Source organism: Silurus meridionalis, chromosome 3, assembly GCF_014805685.1.
Source record: "Silurus meridionalis isolate SWU-2019-XX chromosome 3, ASM1480568v1, whole genome shotgun sequence".
NCBI classification, from domain to species: domain Eukaryota; kingdom Metazoa; phylum Chordata; class Actinopteri; order Siluriformes; family Siluridae; genus Silurus; species Silurus meridionalis.
The window spans coordinates 26,539,583-26,559,813 of NC_060886.1; the positions used below are offsets into that span (position 1 = coordinate 26,539,583).

Consider the following 20,231-nt stretch of genomic DNA (forward strand, 5'->3'; position numbering starts at 1 on the left):
TTGCATGTATATTGTTTTCAATTATTTCACATTTCCTTAAAGGAAAAATTAATGGAATGTACAAGCTACAACCTTATTGTGTCTTAAGAAAATGTATATTTAGGAGGAATATCTGTTTTCAGTTTATTCTGATTGTTCTGAGGTGCTCAGCTACTAGCATACAAATAAAAAACATTCACACTGAAGAATCAACTGTAAAGTTGTTTTTTTTTTGTTTGTTTTTTTAAAGGCAATTAACAAGCTTTTAGATGTCTATTGAAATAGTTGAGACAGGTTGATATTTTATTAGATTGTTGGAAAAAAAAAAGCTGATATTATTAACGGTCAAGAGATCGTTTCTGAATGGCCTCAAGGATGACATCTTTGAGGAGGGCAATTACAGATCGGGGGTCTGCACTGCCCACTACAGCACTGCCTGATACAATCATGTTCGCTCCTGCCTAAAAAAAGAAAAAGCAGGAATCAAAATCAAAAGACAGAAATACAACCTTTTAGCCCAATTATATTTTGAAAACAGGTTGACAGCTTAATCATGGCTGGCTGTCAGCAAAAATAATCTGATCATGTGCTGGATACCCTGTACAACTTTAGATGGGCCTTTAGATATTTTCAATTATGTTTTTATTTTATAGAAGTCTAATATGCTCTGCAAGCAAATTCTTTTTTCCCATTTAAACAATTATATTCTAACTACTTAATGACAGTCAAACAAAACACCTAGAAGTGAAGTTCTCGTTAGCCTGCCACTTCCAAGAAGCTTATCTTATGAAAGCAAATCCCACCTCTGCCTCATGGTCCATTGTGGCCTGAAAATATCTCCCATTGCATTACTTTTTTATTACACAAACACACAAGTCTGACTGCAGAATTAATTCGAAGCACAGCAATATAGAACCTATAACCGATTTTAAAAAAATGTGCCAAGAATTTTGGGCAATAACTGAATCATTGCATATGTGTTAACTATAGAATTGACAATAGGACCAAGTCATAATGAGTCAAGTTACAAGTAGCTACGTACAAACGCTATGCAAATCTTATACATGAATGCAGATATTTTATTCAATCATGTTCTTGTTTGTGAGCTTCAGACTTGAACACCACCACAACATTGTGGTGGGAACAACATTCATAAATTTGTACCTCAGCACAATGATGAATAGTGTCTGGTCCAACTCCTCCATCGACCTCAATATCTAGGGAAGGAAACTGACTTCTTAGCCAGCTGACCTGTGGAGAATGGAATAGTATTAACTATAATATATAATTAATTCTTAAAGTATTAAAATGACAAAGCCAAACAGCAGTTGATGAAAAACATTGTGAAAGCTGTGTAGAAAAACGCAAAAATGCATATCTCTCATAATCATTAAGAATCAGAAGGTCAAGTTTGAAGTCACAAAGATGAACCACAAAATTCTGGAACTGAGATTAAGAATTGATTAAGTACAGTCAAACCCACTTATCTAGACCTCGGTTAACTCGCCAACCCTATTAAGTCGACGTTTTTGAAGTGGAACCGCCAAATTCTCGCTTTGTCTTAGCATTTTCTAATCGGTTATGTCGATTCTTTTATGTCGACGAACCCTAATATCTCGAACACAAGGGGTTGCAAATTTGCCACTTAACGTCAGTTATGTCAGGAATCCCCCTGCCACACCCCCTTCGGCGGCTGTCAAACCTCGGCATTCCCCGAAGCACCCTGCTTCTTCTCCCTTGCGTGCCCCGCCCGCACGGAGCTCATCGCAGTCATGCTGATCTCACACACCTGACTCTAATTCACTCACTCATCCCATCTCCTATTTAAGCCCCTCACCTCCACACACTCGCGGTCTGTTATTGTTTGTGCATGATCGTATGTGTTGGTTCATGTCGGTCTATGTAATCGAGTATACGTATCCCGCTACGTACCCTTCTTCTCGGACACCCTGCATTCTCTAAACGGCTGCACCCCGGATTACCCCGATCCTGCTGTTTTCCATGTTCACGCTGTCTGCACCACGTTTATCCGTTGCTGCCCAGCGCTGCGATTTCCATAGCGCAGATCCGTGGATTCTCTACACGAACTGTCTCTGCTTTCACAGAACTTCGTGGACCGCTTACAGGTTATCTCGATCCGCAAGACCAATCACTCAATCGCGGCAACGCTGTTGTGTAAAAAACCTCCAAAAACATGTGCATGCACATTCTCATTTAATAACGCACATGTACATAAAGAAATTTCAAGCACGTTAATATAAACTTTCTTTCAGCTTCTCCCGGATCCTCTGCACGTTTGATTTGGCACGTTTTTACGCTGGATGCCCTTCCTAACGCAACCCTCCCCAATTTATCCGGGCTTGGGACCGGCACTGAAAGTGGCTGGGGTTGGTTCCCTGACCGGGGATCGAACCCGGGCCGCAGCGGTAAAAGCGCCGCATCCTAACCACTAGACCACCATTAATATATTCCCGCCATATTGGTTTTCGTTTATCTCGATCATCGGTTACCAGGTTCCACTGTATTAAAATGGCCAATGTACAAATTACAAATTTAGCACCCATTAAACAATATATATTGGCTCAGAAAATGTCAAAGCATAATGGAGGTGTTATCGGTTATATGTATAGCTTGGGCTTATATGGCTGCTTATGGTAAACACTCAAAATTCTTATTAATGAAAGTAATGATAGTAGCCGTAATTGAATTATATTTGGACTAGTGAAAGAAAGAACTACGGAAACTAACAAAAACAAAAAACAAACAAAAACATTATAAAATGCTAAAGGGAGCATTTCAACGATCATTAGAGGTAGTATTACCTAAATGTAGATTTTCAGATTTTTTTTTTTTTTTTTTTTTAAAAGACCCCCAAAAAAACCTTGTGCCACAGCCAAAGGAATCTTTCTTCAGGCCTTTAAAATCAACAGTGCAGGTGCCTGTATTTTAAAGTACATGTTGCTTGAAGCTGTTGCTTTAACAAATCAGATTTAAAGTTTGTGATACATAAGGCCATCTAACAAGCATACAATAACGTCAGCATTTTCATCTCCTGTAATTAGACGGTCAGACAGCACACTAGTCACATTCTCTTTGACTGAGCTCCGGAGGTCCTGTGTGGAGATGTGCGAGTTCCAGTTCCAGAAGGACAACCATCACTGCAGTTCTCTACCAAGCTGGGGATTTATGGCAGAGTGGCTAGGCGGAAGCCTCTACAGCCATGGCCAAAGGTTTGAAGAATGATACAAATATTAATTTTCACAAAGTCTGCTTCCTTACTTTTTATGATAGTAATTGCATTTCAGCCCTGCCACAAAATGACCAGCTGACATTGTATCAGCAATTCTTTTGTTAACACAGATGAGTGTTGACGAGGACAAGGTTGGAGATCACTTCGTCATGCTGATTGAGTTAGAATAACAGACTGGAAGCTTTAAAAGGAGGGTAGTGCTTGAAATCATTTTTCTTCCTTAATTATTGTTAGCTGCAGGAAACACGTGCAGTCATCATTGCTTTGCAAAATAAGGGATTTATAGGTAAGGATATTGTTGCTAATAAGGCTGCATCTAAATCAACAATGTATCAAATCATCAAGAACTTTAAAGAGAGTGGTTCAATTGTTGTGAAGAAAGCTTCAGGGGACCCAAGAAAGCCCAGTAGGCACCAGGACCATCTCCTAAAGTTGATTGAGCTGTGGGATCAGGGCACCAATAGTGCAGAGCTGCTCAGGCAACCGGCAGGACTAAATGCACACAGTGAGGTGAAGACTTTTAGAGAATGGCCTGGCTTTAAGAAGGGCTGCAAAGAAGCCACTTCTATCCAGGAAAAACTTTGGAGACAGACTGATATTCTGTAAAATGTACAAGGATTGGACTACTGAAGACTGGGGTAAAGTAATTATTTTTGATGAATCCCCTTTCAAAATGTTTGGGGCACCCCGAAAAACGAAGAAAAGGTAAGCGCTACCACCAGTCCTGTGTCATGCCAACAGTAAAGCATCCTGAGACCATTCATGTGTGGGGTTGTTTCTCAGCCAAGGGAGTGGGCTCACTCAGAATTTTGCCTAAGAACACAGCCATAAATAAAGAATAATACAAGTACATCCCCCGAGAGCAACTTCTCTCAACCCTCCAAAAACAGTTTGGTGATCAAAAATGCCTTCTCCAGCATGATTGAGCACAAGTGGTTTGGGGAACAAAACATCCAAATTCCGGGTCCATGGCCAACTCCCCAGACCTTAATGCCAATGAAAACCTGTGGTCAATCTTTTATAGGTGGGTGGACAAACAAAAACCAGCCAAAACTCTGATCTGGACCCTACTGAACATTTCTGGAGAGACATGAAAGAGTCTGTCCACCGATGGTCCCTGTCCAACCTGACCAACCTTGAGAGGATTTGCCCTGAAGAATGGCAGGATATCCACGTGTACAAAGCTTGTTGCTTTGTACACAAAAAGACTCAAGACTATAATTGTTGCCAAAACAGCTTCAACTACTTAAAGAGTCAAAATTTGTATATACATGTGATATTTCAGTTATTTCTATGAAAAAAAAAAAATTCAGACATTTCTAGATTTTTGTTTTAACTTTTGTCATTATGTGGTACTGAACGTAGATAAAATCTGAACGACTGTAGTATCAGGCTGCAACATAAGTGTGCCTTAATTCAGCAAGTTTTGTTGGCAGTTACCTAGCATTAGCAAAAAGTAAAGCCAATTGGGTAGTGTATTTATTGTAAATAGAATAATAAATGTACAAACACATGAACATACCTTTGGCATCATGTCTTCCATAAACTTCTGGCCACCAAATCCAGGCTCCACTGTCATAACTAAGGCCATATCAATATGCCCGGCCCATTGTGCTATTTCTTCGACTGTGGTTCCAGGCTTGATAGCCACACCAACCTGCGAAAGAGTTTTTATAATCACCACATAGGTATACTATAGCAGTTAATAGTTAAATGCTTAAAACAAGAAAGACAAGATCATGGTTTGACAAAAACACGTCTCTCTTTAAACACACACACACACACACACACACACACACACACACACACACACACACACACACACACACATCAATGGGCCTCCAACTCAGGTACCAAAAGGGGCAAGCGCTCTGAACTCAACCATCAGCAGGGTGCTGAAGGATGGCACTGAGACGGCAGCTGGGAGAACAGTGAGGTGGAGAGCCTTGGCCTCCCGACTAATAGCGGCTCTCCCCCTCTTTCTCTCACTACAGGCTAAAGATGGCAGATGTGGAAGAGTAATTTCCACCGGACCCTCGCAATACATCATAGACCCTTACCCCTATGAGCCGATAGTGACTGTGGCAGAGTCTGCTGTCGGAACCTGAGGCATTGGAGCGTGGCAAAAAGGCCCTGCTACTCCTCCCGCTCCGGCCACTCCTCACCCCCTTTCCTAGGCAACAGAACAGAATCCCCTTCCTTTTACTTTCATTTCTGGTCCCTAATAGTCACTTTAACCTTGATTAAATTTTCCTGTGTCTGTGTTCAGCCCGATGTGGCGGCGAGTTGCCACAGTGGTGGAGAATGCGGGCATGAGCACAGATCGGTGGTTTCCCACACGACGGATGCTTTCGCCTTAAAGCATGGACACTGGGCTTAAATGCCACTGAAGGTGAGTTCGGAGCTAAAGCGGGAGTGATGTGATGACGGGCCTCCATCTCAGGTACAAAAAGGGGCAAGCGCTCCGAAATCAACCGTCAGCAGGGTGCGGAAGGACGCCGCAGCCCAGCGCAGCAAACGAGGAGGCATGGCATTCTTACAAAGACATCACTCAATTGGAGTGACGGCCCCTTGCTGTCTTCAAGTCCAGCAACGCTTATAAAAGGCAGCCGGGAGGACAGTAAAGTGGAGAACCTTGGGCTCCTGACTAATATCGGCTCTTCCCCCTCTTTCTCTCACTACAGGCTAAAGACTAGCAGATGCGGAAGAGGAATTGCTGCCGGACTCTCACAACACCTCATAAGTGAGGGAGACTCTTCGGACCTGTGGCAGAAAGACCCTGACCCCTACAAGCCGATGGTGACTGTGGCAGAGTCAGCCCGCCTGTCAGGACCTGAGGCATTGGAGCGCGGCGGAACGTCCTGCTCCTTCTCCCGCTCTGGCCACTCCTCACCCCCTTTCCCGGGCACCAGAAAACTATCCCCTTCCTTATACTTTCATTTCTGGTCCCTAATAAAGACACTTTAACACCGATTTAAGTTTCCTGTGTCTGTGTTCAGCCCGATGCGGCGGCGAGTCGCCACAATACACACACACACGCATACAGTCAACCCCCGATAATTCGGCGGTTGGCTTACAGCAAGTTGTGGATTATCTTCAAATTTGCGGGACCAAATGTGAGTGAAAAACAATGGCATTCTCAAAAATAAAGTAGGTGTTTGTGTTTCTGAATGATATTAAAACTTCTTTGGCTTCTCCCATTAGGGGTCGCCACAGCAGATCATCCGCATGTTTGATTTGGCACATGTTTTTACGCTGAATGCCCTTCCTAATGCAACCCTCCCCATTTATCCTGGCTTGGGACCGGCACTAAGAGTGGCTGGGGTTGGTTATCTGACCGGGGATTGAACCCGGGCCGCAGCGGTGAGAGCGCCACATACTAACCATAGACCACCAGGGACCGTGTTTCTGAATGATATTGCTGTTGATATTTTATCAATGCAACATGAAGTATAAAAGAGAGCAAGGTTAAACATTAGATGCATTTAGTTAGGTAAAGACAATACGTGTGAAGTTAAAATGTGATGAGATTTCCGTTTTCTGGTTTTTTTTTAACCAGTGAGGTATGCGTTCATTACTTCAATGCATTAGAAATTCGGTGTAAAGTTCCGCATTTTTGAAACTCGCAATGGTTACATTGTAAAACCCCCTGGGGGACCACTGTATACATACATATATACACACATACATACACACACATACATACATGTATACATACATAATTTAGGATGTATATATATATATGTATGTATATATATATATATATATATATATATATATATATATATATATATATATATATATATATATATATATACACACACATACATACATACATACATACATATATATATATATACATATATATATATATATATATATATATATATATATATATATATATATACACACACACACACACACACACACACACACACACACAGGCCACTTTATTAGGTACACCTCTCCAACTGCACGTTAACACAAATTTCTAATCAGCCAATCACATGGCAGCAATCACATACTCAATGCATTTAGGCATGTAGACATGTTAAAGACGATCTGCTGCAGTTTAAACCGAGCGTCAGAATGGGGAATAAAGGTGATTTAAGTGACTTTGAACGTGGCATGGTTGTTGGTGCCAGACGGGCTGGTCTGAGTATTTCAGAAACTGCTGATCTACTGGGATTTTCATGCACAACCATCTCTAGGGTTTACAGAGAATGGTCCGAAAAAGAGAAAATATCCAGTGAGCGGCAGTTCTGTGGGCACAAATGCCTTGTTGATGCCAGAGGTCAGAGGAGAATGGCCAGACTGGTTCGAGCAGTAACTCAAATAACCACTCGTTACAACCGAGGTATGCAGAAGAGCATCTCTGAACGCACAACACGTCGAACCTTGAGGCAGATGGGCTACAGCAGAAGAAGACCACTCCTGACAGCTAAGAACAGGAAACTGAGGCTACAATTAGCACAGGCTCATCAAAATTGGACAATAGAAGATTGGAAAAACGTTGTCTGGTCTGATGAGTCTCGATTTCTGCTGTGACATTCTGCTGCGTAGGGTCAGCGTAGGGTCAGAATTTGGCGTCAACAACATGAAAGCATGGTCCATCCTGCCTTGTATCAACGGTTCAGGCTGGTGGTGGTGGTGTAATGGTGTGGGGGATATTTTCTTGGCACATTTTGGGCACATTAGTAGCAATTGAGCATCGTGTCAAGGCCACAGCCTACCTGAGTATTGCTGCTGACAATGTCCATCCCTTTATGACCACAGTGTACCCATCTTCTGATGGCTACTTCCAGCAGGATAAAGCGCCATGTCATAAAGCACGAATCATCTCAAACTGGTTTCTTGAACATGACAATGAGTTCACTGTACTCAAATGGCCTCCACAGTCAATCTCAATCCAATAGAGCACCTTTGCCTTTGGGATGTGGTGGAACGGGAGAGATTTGGCACACACACACACACACACACACACAGTGAGGAAAATAAGTATTTGAACACCCTGCTATTTTGCAAGTTCTCCCACTTAGAAATCATGGAGGGGTCTGAAATTGTCATCGTAGGTGCATGTCCACTGTGAGAGACATAATCTAAAAAAAAAAAATCCAGAAATCACAATTTTACTATTTATTAGTATGATACAGCTGCAAATAAGTATTTGAACACCTGATAAAGTCAATGTTCATATTTGGTACAGTAGCCTTTGTTTGAAATTACAGAGGTCAAATGTTTCCTGTAGTTTTTCACCAGTTTTGCACACACTGCAGGAGGGATTTTGGCCCACTCCTCCACACAGATCTTCTCTAGATCAGTCAGGTTTTTGGCCTGTTGCTGAGAAACATGGAGTTTAAGCTCCCTCTAAAGATTCTCTATTGGGTTTAGGTCTGGAGACTGGCTAGGCCACACCAGAACCCTGATATGCTTCTTACAGAGCCACTCCTTGGTTATCCTGGCTGTGTGCTTCGGGTCATTGTCATGTTGGAAGACCCAGCCTCGACCATCTTCAATGCTCTAACTGAGGGAAGGGGTGGCACGGTACATGGAAAAACACCCGAACCGTTCGGTTGGCTTGTCTCAGTTCGGTTCGTGTGTGCGTCCCACGGTTCGACGCATGCGCAATGTAGCCCCGTGCTCAGTTTCGCCTCAGACAGTTTCGCGTGAATATACATTTAATATATACGACTAATATTTACAACTGTAGTGAAATGTAGACTTTTTCTCTAGTGAAACAAAATAATAGTTAAAGCTTTTATTAATAAAAAGACTACAAAGTAACTATTTACTAATAAATAACTGTAGGCTATTTTCACTAATGTTTACAACAATCAGTCACAGTTAAAGACAAACCCTCTACTAGAACATGGTTAAACAATGGTTATTTACAATTTCTTCTCATCACATTTTAAAATTGGCGTGGTATAATTGTGTGTAAATACATGCATGTCCTGAAGAACAAATTATTATAATTGTAAAAGGCTACTCTGGCCTGGTTCAGGACTTATCTAGCAAACTCATGTCAGTGTGAAGATGTAAACATTGATGTGTCTCTTCATACTAAAAAAAAAATAAAAAATTTGATGTTCCACAGGTTCTGTTCAAGGTTTGTAAATTGTATTCTTCATACAATGGACAACCTTATTTGGATACTATACATTTAAAAGTTAATGAAGTTAATGAAATTAATAAAATTCACACTAGATAGGAAGATAGGAATACTTATTTATAGCAAGGAACTGTTTTATAGCAAAATCTATACATATCTTTTAATTATGGATCACTTCTATTGGTTTTTTATTTAAATGTATTTAAACAAGCCAGTGGCAGTGGCATAGGACATATCTAGGTTGGCATATAACCATCAATCATTTTGATCTTTTTTTGTCACCCGTTCAGTAGATCAAGAAATGGTTATACATGGATTAGGGCTGCTGCTATCAATGATTTTAGTAATCGAGTATTCCAATGATTACTCCACCGATTAATAGAGTAATCTGATAAGGAGTATTTTTTTCTTTATTAAAGCAATAATAAAAGAGAGAGAGAGAGAGAGAGAGAGAGAGAGAGAGAGAGAGAGAGAGAGAAATGGAATTTCATTTAGGTTTGGTTTTTGCACTAAATGTTGCACATGTGCACTTTGTGTTGTTAGTTTAGAGTTATGTCTAGTTCTGTGTTTCTTTTGTTGATTTATGTTGTTTGCTGTAGCACCTTGGTCCTGTTGAAAAGTTCACTCTGTACTGCATTGTATATGGTTGAAATGACAATAAAGCCTACTTGACTAATTTGTTTCTCTTTTCAGAAAAATTTAATTTTTTATTGCTGAAATTGCATACTAGAATATCAGTGAAAATTAAACCCATTTAGTGCAATTAATTGCCATATTACATCAAAATGCAAATACTGTTCAAAAAGTCCCTCAGTGGCCGTGTAGAGTAGGTTATGGGAAAACAGTTGTTTAATGAAACTTTTTAATTTTTACCACTCGTATTTATTTATAAAATCTCACACAGTATCGTGATGTGGTATTCTTGTCTTGGAAATGCTCCTTGAAATTTTCCTCACACAAATCAGCCACTAAACAGGGACTATTTTATCTCACTGTATATAAATACTTTTTTTTTATTAATTTAAAATTAATTTAAAATAACTTTAAAAACAGTAACCACACATATTTTCTTTATGTTTTAGTTTTAAATGATCCCAACTTTGGAAACTTTGTCATTTACTTTGGCCTGAATCTTTTCCTCACCCCTTGCTGTTTTCTCCTAGTTCGTCCATTTTATCTTTCTACAGCATCTTCTGTGTTTACCTGTCCACAGTTCTCCAAAGTTTATCAAGTGGTGTGTCAATAATAATGGTCTGTGTGCCGTGTGTAGTTAAATGGACTAAATGAATTACTCGAGTATTCGTTATAGCCCTAACATGAATAGCCTAAACATTGCCCTGAAATAAGTTTACTTTAAAATCCATTCATTATACAATGGACCTTACTTGGATACTATAATTTTAAAACTTAATTAAATTCTGAAATACTGAAGACTCCTTCAGCACACAATTTCATTGAAATTGATTTGTATACTGCTTTTAAGAATGGACTTTGGATAGATTTTCTGTCTTTTTGTTCAGGTTTTCCTAGAGAGACTTCTCTTTATAATTGTGCCCCCTAGAGTGAGTGGCCTCGTGGTTGGCAGTTATCAGGCAGATACATTTGCTGAAGGGTCTGGTCTCTGGAGTTGCACAACAGAGAAGTGTTCACACTATTGTCAACAGACCAGAAGTTTGTATCCTGACTTTGTTTTAGGAGCCAGGAGCAAAGAGAGTAAAACCATGATCTATAGGTAGAACGAATGTCTTACAATCAATGAGTAATGTATGCAGAAACAAAACAATAAAAAGTCATTTCAGAGAATCCTTTGGAGTCCACTGTACCATTGTGAACACCACAATAAATTAGCTTACTTGCTTAGTTCCCTCAAAAGGTCCACTGCTTACAAAAATAATAAAGAAATTCAATTATGTGAGAAAACATCCTAAAAACTTGAAACCTTCCCAAACCTTCATGCCACTCTCACGGATATCCTTGATGAGGCTTCCAGGATTTGTAGTGGCCTCCAAATGAAATGTATACTGGCTGGCTCCTGCTGCTGCCATTGGCTTCACCCACTGTTCTGGTCTGGAAACCATCATGTGCATGTCTGGGGGAAAAAAAAAAACACTATGTAAATTCTATTTCTCAGAATAATTGTACTGCACATGCTGAATTGCTTTTGTAAACACAGAAGACTATTACACATAAGCAATCACAGAATGTCAAATTATGAGTATGTGTGTGTATATATTATATATATTGCATATATAGCAATAAGAAAGTCTCTACGGTTTCAACTTGATCTACTAATTATTGATTTTACTTTAATCTATTTCCATTTTTAAAATATCAGAAATTATTTATCGTTCCGAGCCTTTTGTCCAAGATAGAGAGGAAGGCATAGTAACCATTTATTAGTGGTGTAATTTTAGGTCACTGTTTGGTTCAATTTCAGTACAGTTAGGGGAAAGAAATGCAAAACATAAAATTGCATGTCATTTTTTATTATTATTATTTTATTAATTAATAACATTTATAACCAGCTACACTTTACACTTTTACACACTTAAAATATTGTTACAACTTAGAAAACTTAAATAAGCACAAATTAAATCGGTTAAATAAAAAAAAAAAAAAAAAATGTATAAACAAAGTTATAGGAAATTTGTGATTAAATATTTTAGATTAGATGAAAGAGGCAGATGACGGGGGGTGGGGAGGGGTGGGGGGGCTTAATATATTATATATACACCGTAATTTCCGGACTATAAAGCGCACCCATATATAAGCCGCACTCACTGAATTTTACAAATAATTTTTATTTTTAACATAAATAAGCCGCACCTGTCTACACTAATGTACTTTACACAGGCGAGTGTAACAATTCTAATTCTCAAATCATCAGAGCGTCTTTGCCATGAGGGTCTATGTTGAACATCCAGTGGTCAGTATAAGAATTGTACTCAAATCACCAACTTTTTTAAGTCTGCTCTAATACAAAATACAGTATTGAATGGTCAAACAGACAAAAACATGAAAATGATGAATAGGACATGTGCCTTTGCATGGTTTTATATATATATATATATATATATATATATATATATATATATATATATATATATATATATATATATATAAATGCTAAGAACATATTTCACTGTGCTGTAATGTATATGTGACAAGTAAAAGCCCCTTCTACCATTGTGCTTCACAATTGAGATTATGCTGATATTCTCTGTTTGGTTTTCACCAAATGTGGTGTTAAGAATATTGGCTAAACATCTCACTTTGGTCTCATCTGTTTAAAAGTCAGTGTTCCAGATATCTTCTGGTTTGTTTAAATGCAACTTTGCAAACCTTGCTATCCTCACATGTTCTTTGTAGAGAGAAGAGGTTTTCTCCTGACAATCCAAATAAATCATACTTGTTCAGGCTTTCTCTAATTGTATTGTCATGATTTCTAACATTGAAACCTGCCTGTAGAGTCTGATGTGTATACACACATATATGTTTATATGTTTGTTATAAATACAGAGTACATTATTATAAACACAAAGGGGGTGGGAAAAAGTATTCAACATGTCAACATGATCTATTTATTTCAGTTCCAATTCAAATAAAATTTTGACCAGATATTGGAATTAACTCAAGAAATCTACACAGATACAGATATCAAGGAAGGAATGAGCTGGATTAGTGCATGCTGAGAGGTTAGAAAGAGAGCTTATTCACTTCTGAATATAAGTATACAAACATCATGATAGGTAAATGCAAAAAGCGCTCCCAAAGACTTTTGCTACAAGATGGTTCGGTTAACTGAGTGTGGTAAAGAAATAAAAGATTGGATAACGCACAACTTTCTGTTATTAAATTCTGATAAGACAAAGATATTGCTTATCTTGTCCAAAAAAACAGTGCACAGAAGCTCCAGCAATTTAACTTTCGTTTAGAAGAATGTTCTGTAACTTATTTAAAAAAAAAAAAAAAAAAACCTGTAGTTATTTTCAAAAGACAAGTTGCTGTCTAAAATCACATCACCCATATTACAAAAACAGACTTCATTCAGTATAAAAATATTGCTAAACTAAGAAGCAAGTTATCTATATCTGATGCAGAAAAGTTTATCATCATCCCTACATTGGCTAAATGTTAAGTTTCGAATTGACTACAAACTATTGCTACTTACTTACAAGGGCCTAAATGGTTTAGCTTCCATGTATCTATACAGTTTTCTAACACGCTACAATCTGTCACACTCTTTGAAAACTACAGGCTTCTAGAAGTTTCTTAGAATAGCAAAGTACACTAAAGGTGGTAGATCATTCTCACATAGAGCTCCTAAACTTAGTAATCGACTTTCTGACAGTGTTTGAAGCTCAGACACACTCTCCCAGTTAAAGTCTAGATTAAACTGGGATTAACGACATATCTCTTCAGCATGGCATACACATATCACATATCATAACCTTGTGCTCCAGTACATCTGATCAAATACGCATCATCATCTTGTGCATGTTAATATTATGAACAACAGCAGCTACACTAATTTCTCTCCACTGCTTCTTTATCTCTACCCATCCTGAGGCATACAGAAATTGAGCCAGCTCCAGTTGTGTGACACCTCATGAAGATTTCAGACATTCAAAAAGATGCCACTAAATCCGCGAGGATCCCGAGGCATCTAGAGGTTATGTCAGCTCTAGTTGGATGCCACTACATAAAGATTTTGACAGTGGACTTTGAGGATAAACAACCTCTTAACCTCTTAATACTCAAAAATGATTTCAGATGTTGAGCTAATTTATGAGTTGATCAGGAGCACCTGGTTCCACAACTGCAAATGACTAAATAACACTGTAGAAAAGTCATTATTCAATCACACTCATGATAAATATTGCTCATGATATATTTCTTAGTCTCTGGTGTTTGTAATTTTTTAATGATTTATAATCACACTCTTGGTGTCATCAAAAATGAGGAGAGACGGGTTTAACAGGTGAAATATGTTGCGCTTCCTTTAGGAGCATAGCAGTATTTTGGGAATAGCCTGGCACAGCATTTTTCCACTATTGCTGCATGTGTTCAAGACGAGGATTATGTCCTTATTATTTTCTGATGCTCATTTCTAAATTTCTTTGACTAACCCGTAACGTTGTTGCCAAGAATAATAAAAAAGCACGAGTCACAAAGTAGCAGCTTATAGTCCGAAAAATATGGTAAGTGCTATTTTGTAAACTGTTTGTTTGCTAACTTCGGGACAGTTTCAATAGATCTGTTCTGGTGTGACTGAATCAATCACTATGACACAATAACTATGTGATTGCACAAACTGATGCTTGTACATCGTGATGGATTTAATTAAAATGGTGCAAACAAACACTAAATCTAAAAGCAGCAAATAACAGCAGCAGTAAACGATTACTTTTTTAGTCACTGTTGTGGTTTTCATTGCATGCTTATGAATTTGTACACCAGTGCATGCATGCATGTATATATATATATATATTTTTTTAATTAAGCCTGTTAGCTTGCTCTGTTTCTCCATTCTTTTCTCTTTTGTCTACTACTAATGTTTTCAAATGTGATTTACTGCAGTTTTACTATGTTCAAATGTTTGTTTTTTATGTTTGTATATTTAATTTATTTATGTAGAATTTAATTATGAAACAAAATGTAATTATATTCTAAATGCTTATATCCTCACAAATAAACAAAATATCTTTTTTTTACAAAAATTGTCAAAACAATTTTTTTTAGCATGGTTGTCAACTTGTAATCTGCAAAATACAATACAAATGTTGATTTAAACAAATTGCTTTACCTTGCATACACGAAATCTGTTTTTGTTTGTGTTTTTTTTACAGAAACAACCCAGCATGAGTGAATTTGTTCAAAGGAAATCCCGCATGCAATCCTCAACAAGCAGCTACTATAAGATTCTAAATTAAAAACAGTTAAAGCTTAAAATGTGGCTTTTGCCTTTTTTCTATTACACTTTTATACATAAATACGATGTAGGTTTTATGTAGTTATAATAAGCAAAAAATCTAATTTAAAAATCATTTTTATTCAATTAACAAAAAAAAAAGAAAGAAAATGATTCATCTGATTAATCGATTATCAAAATAATCATTAGTAGCAGCCCTACTTGGAACAGAATTTTTCCCCCAACTGTGTATAAACCCCCTTTTTTAAATTGATCTTTTCTGATATGTTAAAGGAGAAACAGATAAATCATGTCAGACCATACCCACCTTTAATGTTAACATTCAAGTAAAAAAAAATAACCTGGTTCAGTAAGTGTGCATACCCCATAAATTACACTTTATTAAAGCACTTTTATTTTTACATTACAGCACTCAGTCTACCAACTTGGACCATCTTGTATTAACAATTTTAATCAACTCTTCCATGGACAAAGGCCCCAGCTGTACCAAAATTCAATGAGATTGCTTACTGCATGTGCCAATAAAGATGTTACTCCTCCTTCACCTCTGGTTCCACAATGGACATTGCTTCCCCCTAAGGCTCCACCTTAGTCTCTACTCTTCTTTCTGATGTCACTGTGGCCATCGCAATCAGTAAGCCACCCCCTGGCTATGCATAGGAGGTTGCGCTCCTTTCTTCCTTGACATCTAATCTACCATCTGGCTTCATTGTGGCTCTTTATCTCATCATTCCACCCCTTAGCTATGCAGAGCAGGTAGCTCACCTAAGTGCTTGGTGGGCGACATTTTCTCCTGCCTGCTTTGTGAAGTGTATAGATTGTTTAGTCTATAGTCGTGTCTTAGTTTTATATCACAGAACCTTGCAGGGGTTTAAAGACTTTTTATATGGTTAGTTATCTGACTATGATATACATTTCATAATTTAGATCACTTTATTTTAAAAAGTACATGTTCACAAAGCAATAGAAAAAAAACATTTAAGAAAGTATTGAAAGCATACAGTTTACATGCATGAAGGTGCATATGTTAAAATGTATATGTATATATGTCCATTCACAACATCTCAAATATATGCACCATCTGCAATACACGCCACCTAACAGAATTAAAGGAATAAACTTCAACTTACCAAAAAAAGGATTTGGACCCACAGCTTTCCGGAGACATTCTACCATCGGATGGCCAAACGTGATGTTCGGAACAAAATGCCTTCAAAGAGATTGGAGAATTGCTCGTTATATTTTGTTTTGAATCCTATTTTGTCAATGCATACATAATATACCAATATTGTAACATAATAATGTGGTATCCTAATTACACAAAAACATTGTGAATTCTGCAGAATTCGAAACATTACTGCCATAATTTTTTAACCTAAAAACACAACTTAATAGTGGAAGTTGTTGAGACTAATACATGGGCAAAACTTTTGGACACCTGACCAAAAGACTCAATGTGTTCAGCTCGCTTTTTGTACAGGGGCATTAACATGCTGGGACAGGTCTCTGTCTCTTAGTTCAAATGAAGTGAAAATTGAATGCTACCACAACTACAGACATTTTACTCAGTTGTGTGACCAACAATGTGGTAACAGTCTGGGGAATAGCCATATATGTCTGGAAAAGTCAGGTGTTCCAAAACCTTTGTCCATATAATGTATTTACATGTGGTAACAGTAAGTTTTCAATTTTGCTTTGTAGAATTTGAGAGATATTTGTATTAAGTTTGTAATCTAGTGTACCAATGTAGATTTATTCATTGCTAGAGACTCTGGACACTGCTAAATGCTGCAAATGTAAATAATTACGAAATATAATTTTGGTTAATTAGAATAGTCTTAAGATGCCATAATTGCAATGATATAATGGATGCAGAAAACATCATAAACTATGTTTGAACATTGATGGACTTTAATGGACATTACATTTTTTAAAGGTAAATGTTTACATTTTAAGTATCCAAGATTTTACCTTGGTGTACTGTGCTCAGATGAAAACTCAGCAATTCGGATTCAGTTATTATGATAAATAATGAAACATCCCTTATCTTTTTCTTTATATCACTGTTTTCATTGTAAGTGGTTAATAAACAAATAAAACAAGTCAAATCCCTGCACCACTAAGCTGCCATCTTAACCACATACAGTACAGACCAAAAGTTTGGACACACCTTCTCATTCAAAGAGTTTTCTTTATTTTCATGACTATGAAAATTGTAGAGTCACACTGAAGGCATGAAGGGCTATTTGACCAAGAAGGAGAGTGATGGGGTGCTGCGCTAGATGACCTGGCCTCCACAGTCACCGGACCTGAACCCCATCGAGATGGTTTAGGGGTGAGCTGGACCGCAGAGTGAAGGCAAAAGTGTCAAGCATCTCTCGGGGAACTCCTTCAAGACTGTTGGAAGACCATTTCAGGTGACTACCTCTTGAAGCTCATCAAGAGAATGCCAAGAGTGTGCAAAGCAGTAATCAAAGCAAAAGGTGGCTACTTTGAAGAACCTAGAATATGACATTTTTCAGTTGTTTCACACTTTTTTGTTATGTATATAATTCCATATATAATTCCACATGTGTTAATTCATAGTTTTGATGCCTTCAGTGTGAATCTACAATTTTCATAGTCATGAAAATAAAGAAAACTCTTTGAATGAGAAGGTGTGTCCAAACTTTTGGTCTGTACTGTACATAAATGTATTCATGTAAAAATGAATTGCAGGATGTTAATTAAGTGACCTTAAATAACCTGTTATTAAATTACAATTTAAAGATGCCACAAATTAATTAAATAAATTAAACAAATGATCCACTAAGGACATAAGAAACATTTATTATTCAGCCTTATTAAAAACAGGTTAACCATGTTGCTTCAGAATATGATAGACAGGTTTTTACTTAACAAGTACATAATCAACATTCAGGAATATTAATGGCAAGTTTTGAAGTTGCACATTCAATTGTCCCAGTATACCCATTACACCTCAACTGTCCCAGTTCACCCTATTATATACACAACACAGACGAATATTTTATCTTTGCAATTCTACATAAATATCAATTAAAAGAAGCCTTCATTAAATCACATGGTGATAAATTAAATCATTTTTATCATAAATTAATATCCATGTTTATCTTCATAAATATATTCAGCTTTCAAGTTGATCTACTTTTAACTAACCTTTTTTTTTTTACAGAAAGGAAGTAGATCTCACTAAAGGGACTATTTTTTTTTACCTTAGCGAAAGGAGGGGTTCCGCTGAAGTTTCACAATCGCTGTTTACATTAACTTCCGTTTTTGTAGTTTTGTTCTAGCCAAAAATCCATCTTAAATTAAGTACTGTTTCAATTTATCCTGGACTGTGCTGCATTAGTTACAATTACAACAAATGTTAGCTGATATGGACTTTTAACTTGCTCGTGTAACTGATGGCGCGAGCTTCACTCTTAAAGCTACTCCGCAGACCGGAGAACGCTGTTTTAAAAAATAACAAGCTGTTAGAGTTTACCCGTCCATAACGTCCAGGTGCAAATAGTCTGCGCCGCATTCCATCATCCGCTCGCATTCCCTCCCTAGCTGGGAAAGATCACTACTTAACACCGAGGGCCCGATTTTAGCTGTGTATGCCATCTCCAAGACGCCAAAATGAACTGCAAGTATATGCGCATGCGCTACCGATTACAGAGTCTAAAAGGCACCGATTACATGCTCTCGCGCTTGCCATTAGCTGTGGTCATTTCGGTTCACCCCAGTGACTTTTTTTTGTTGTTACTGATAAATTCAGATTCGTTAAGTGGTTTCCTGTAAATTCTATCAGTGCAGGCTAGTTTTAGAAGAGTGGTCAGGAAAGAGGACATGAATGTAAATGTTATTTTATTACATTCTCGTATTTACGTAAGTAGTTTAAATAATAATAATAATAATATTATTATTATTATTATTATTATTATTATTAATAATAATAATAATACAATACATCAGTCATGCACATATAACTGTATCTTGGATCAGATCATTTCTCAAATAAAATTAAATCCTAAATCAACTAATCAAGCCCATTTTTAAAGCTTCAGTACTAAATCATAACATTATAACATAAGTTATTAAAGACCATTAAAACTTTATATACCCACTTTTCTTTTTTTCCAACAGCAACCTGAAACTTTAGATAATTATTAGGTCTACTATAGACTACAAGAGTTTGAGGCTTTGGAGCATTTAGAACATCTCCTACATGAGCACTACAGGTACAAATGGGTACAATGCCAATGCAGTCAGTTTATTGGACCTCGATAAAAGGACATGTAGAATCCCACCCAGTTAAATGAGTATTGGAGAATTATTGAAAATATCAATGGGCATGTAGGTGAAGGGAACAGAGGTGATGAGGAGGTGATGGGTAGGTATGGCTTTAAGGAGAGGAATGTGGAAGGGCAGATGGTGGTAGATTTTGCTAAAAGGATGGAAATGGCAGTGGTGAATACTTATTTAAAGTAGAAGGAGTATCATAGGGTGATGTATAAGAGTGGAGGAAGGTGCACACAGGTGGACTATGTGCTATGTAGGAGATGCAACCTGAAGGAGATTGGAGACTGTAAGGTGTTGACAGGGGACAGTGTAGATAGACAGCATCAGTTGGTGGTCTGTAGGATGTTTTTGGAGGTGAAGAAGAAGAGTGAAGACTGAAAGAAGAATAAGATGGTGGAAACTGAAGGAGGAAGACTGTAGTGTGAGATTCAGGGAAGAGGTCAGACAGGGGCTCAGTGGTGGTAAAGAGGTGCTGGATGATTGGGTAACTACTGCAGGAGTGATGAGGGAGACAGCTAGAAAAGTACTTGGTGTGACATCTGGAAATAGAAAGTAAGACAAAGAGACGTGGTGGTAGAATGAGGAAGTGCAGGAGAGCATAAGGGGAAAGAGGTTGGTAAAACAATTGGGATCGACAGAGTGATGAGAAAAGT

At 37.7% G+C, this 20,231-nt stretch overlaps 1 protein-coding gene across 2 annotated transcripts; it reads right to left on the minus strand.

The window, feature by feature from the left end:
• Positions 1–255: 255 nt before the first annotated feature.
• rpe (ribulose-5-phosphate-3-epimerase) lies at positions 256–18,922 on the minus strand. Of its 2 annotated transcripts, none has more exons than XM_046844909.1 (6): positions 18,779–18,922; positions 16,404–16,483; positions 11,291–11,430; positions 4,752–4,886; positions 1,144–1,230; positions 256–440 (listed from the first exon to the last, which is right to left on the minus strand). In XM_046844909.1, the coding sequence occupies exons 1-6, from the start codon at positions 18,898–18,900 to the stop codon at positions 318–320; spliced, it is 687 nt and encodes a 228-aa protein (XP_046700865.1). In that variant the 5' UTR covers positions 18,901–18,922; the 3' UTR covers positions 256–317. The 2 variants fall into 2 exon arrangements, with proteins under 2 accessions (XP_046700865.1, XP_046700866.1); XM_046844910.1 differs by lacking the exon at positions 18,779–18,922 and adding an exon at positions 18,507–18,721.
• Between the last annotated feature and the right edge of the window lie 1,309 nt (positions 18,923–20,231).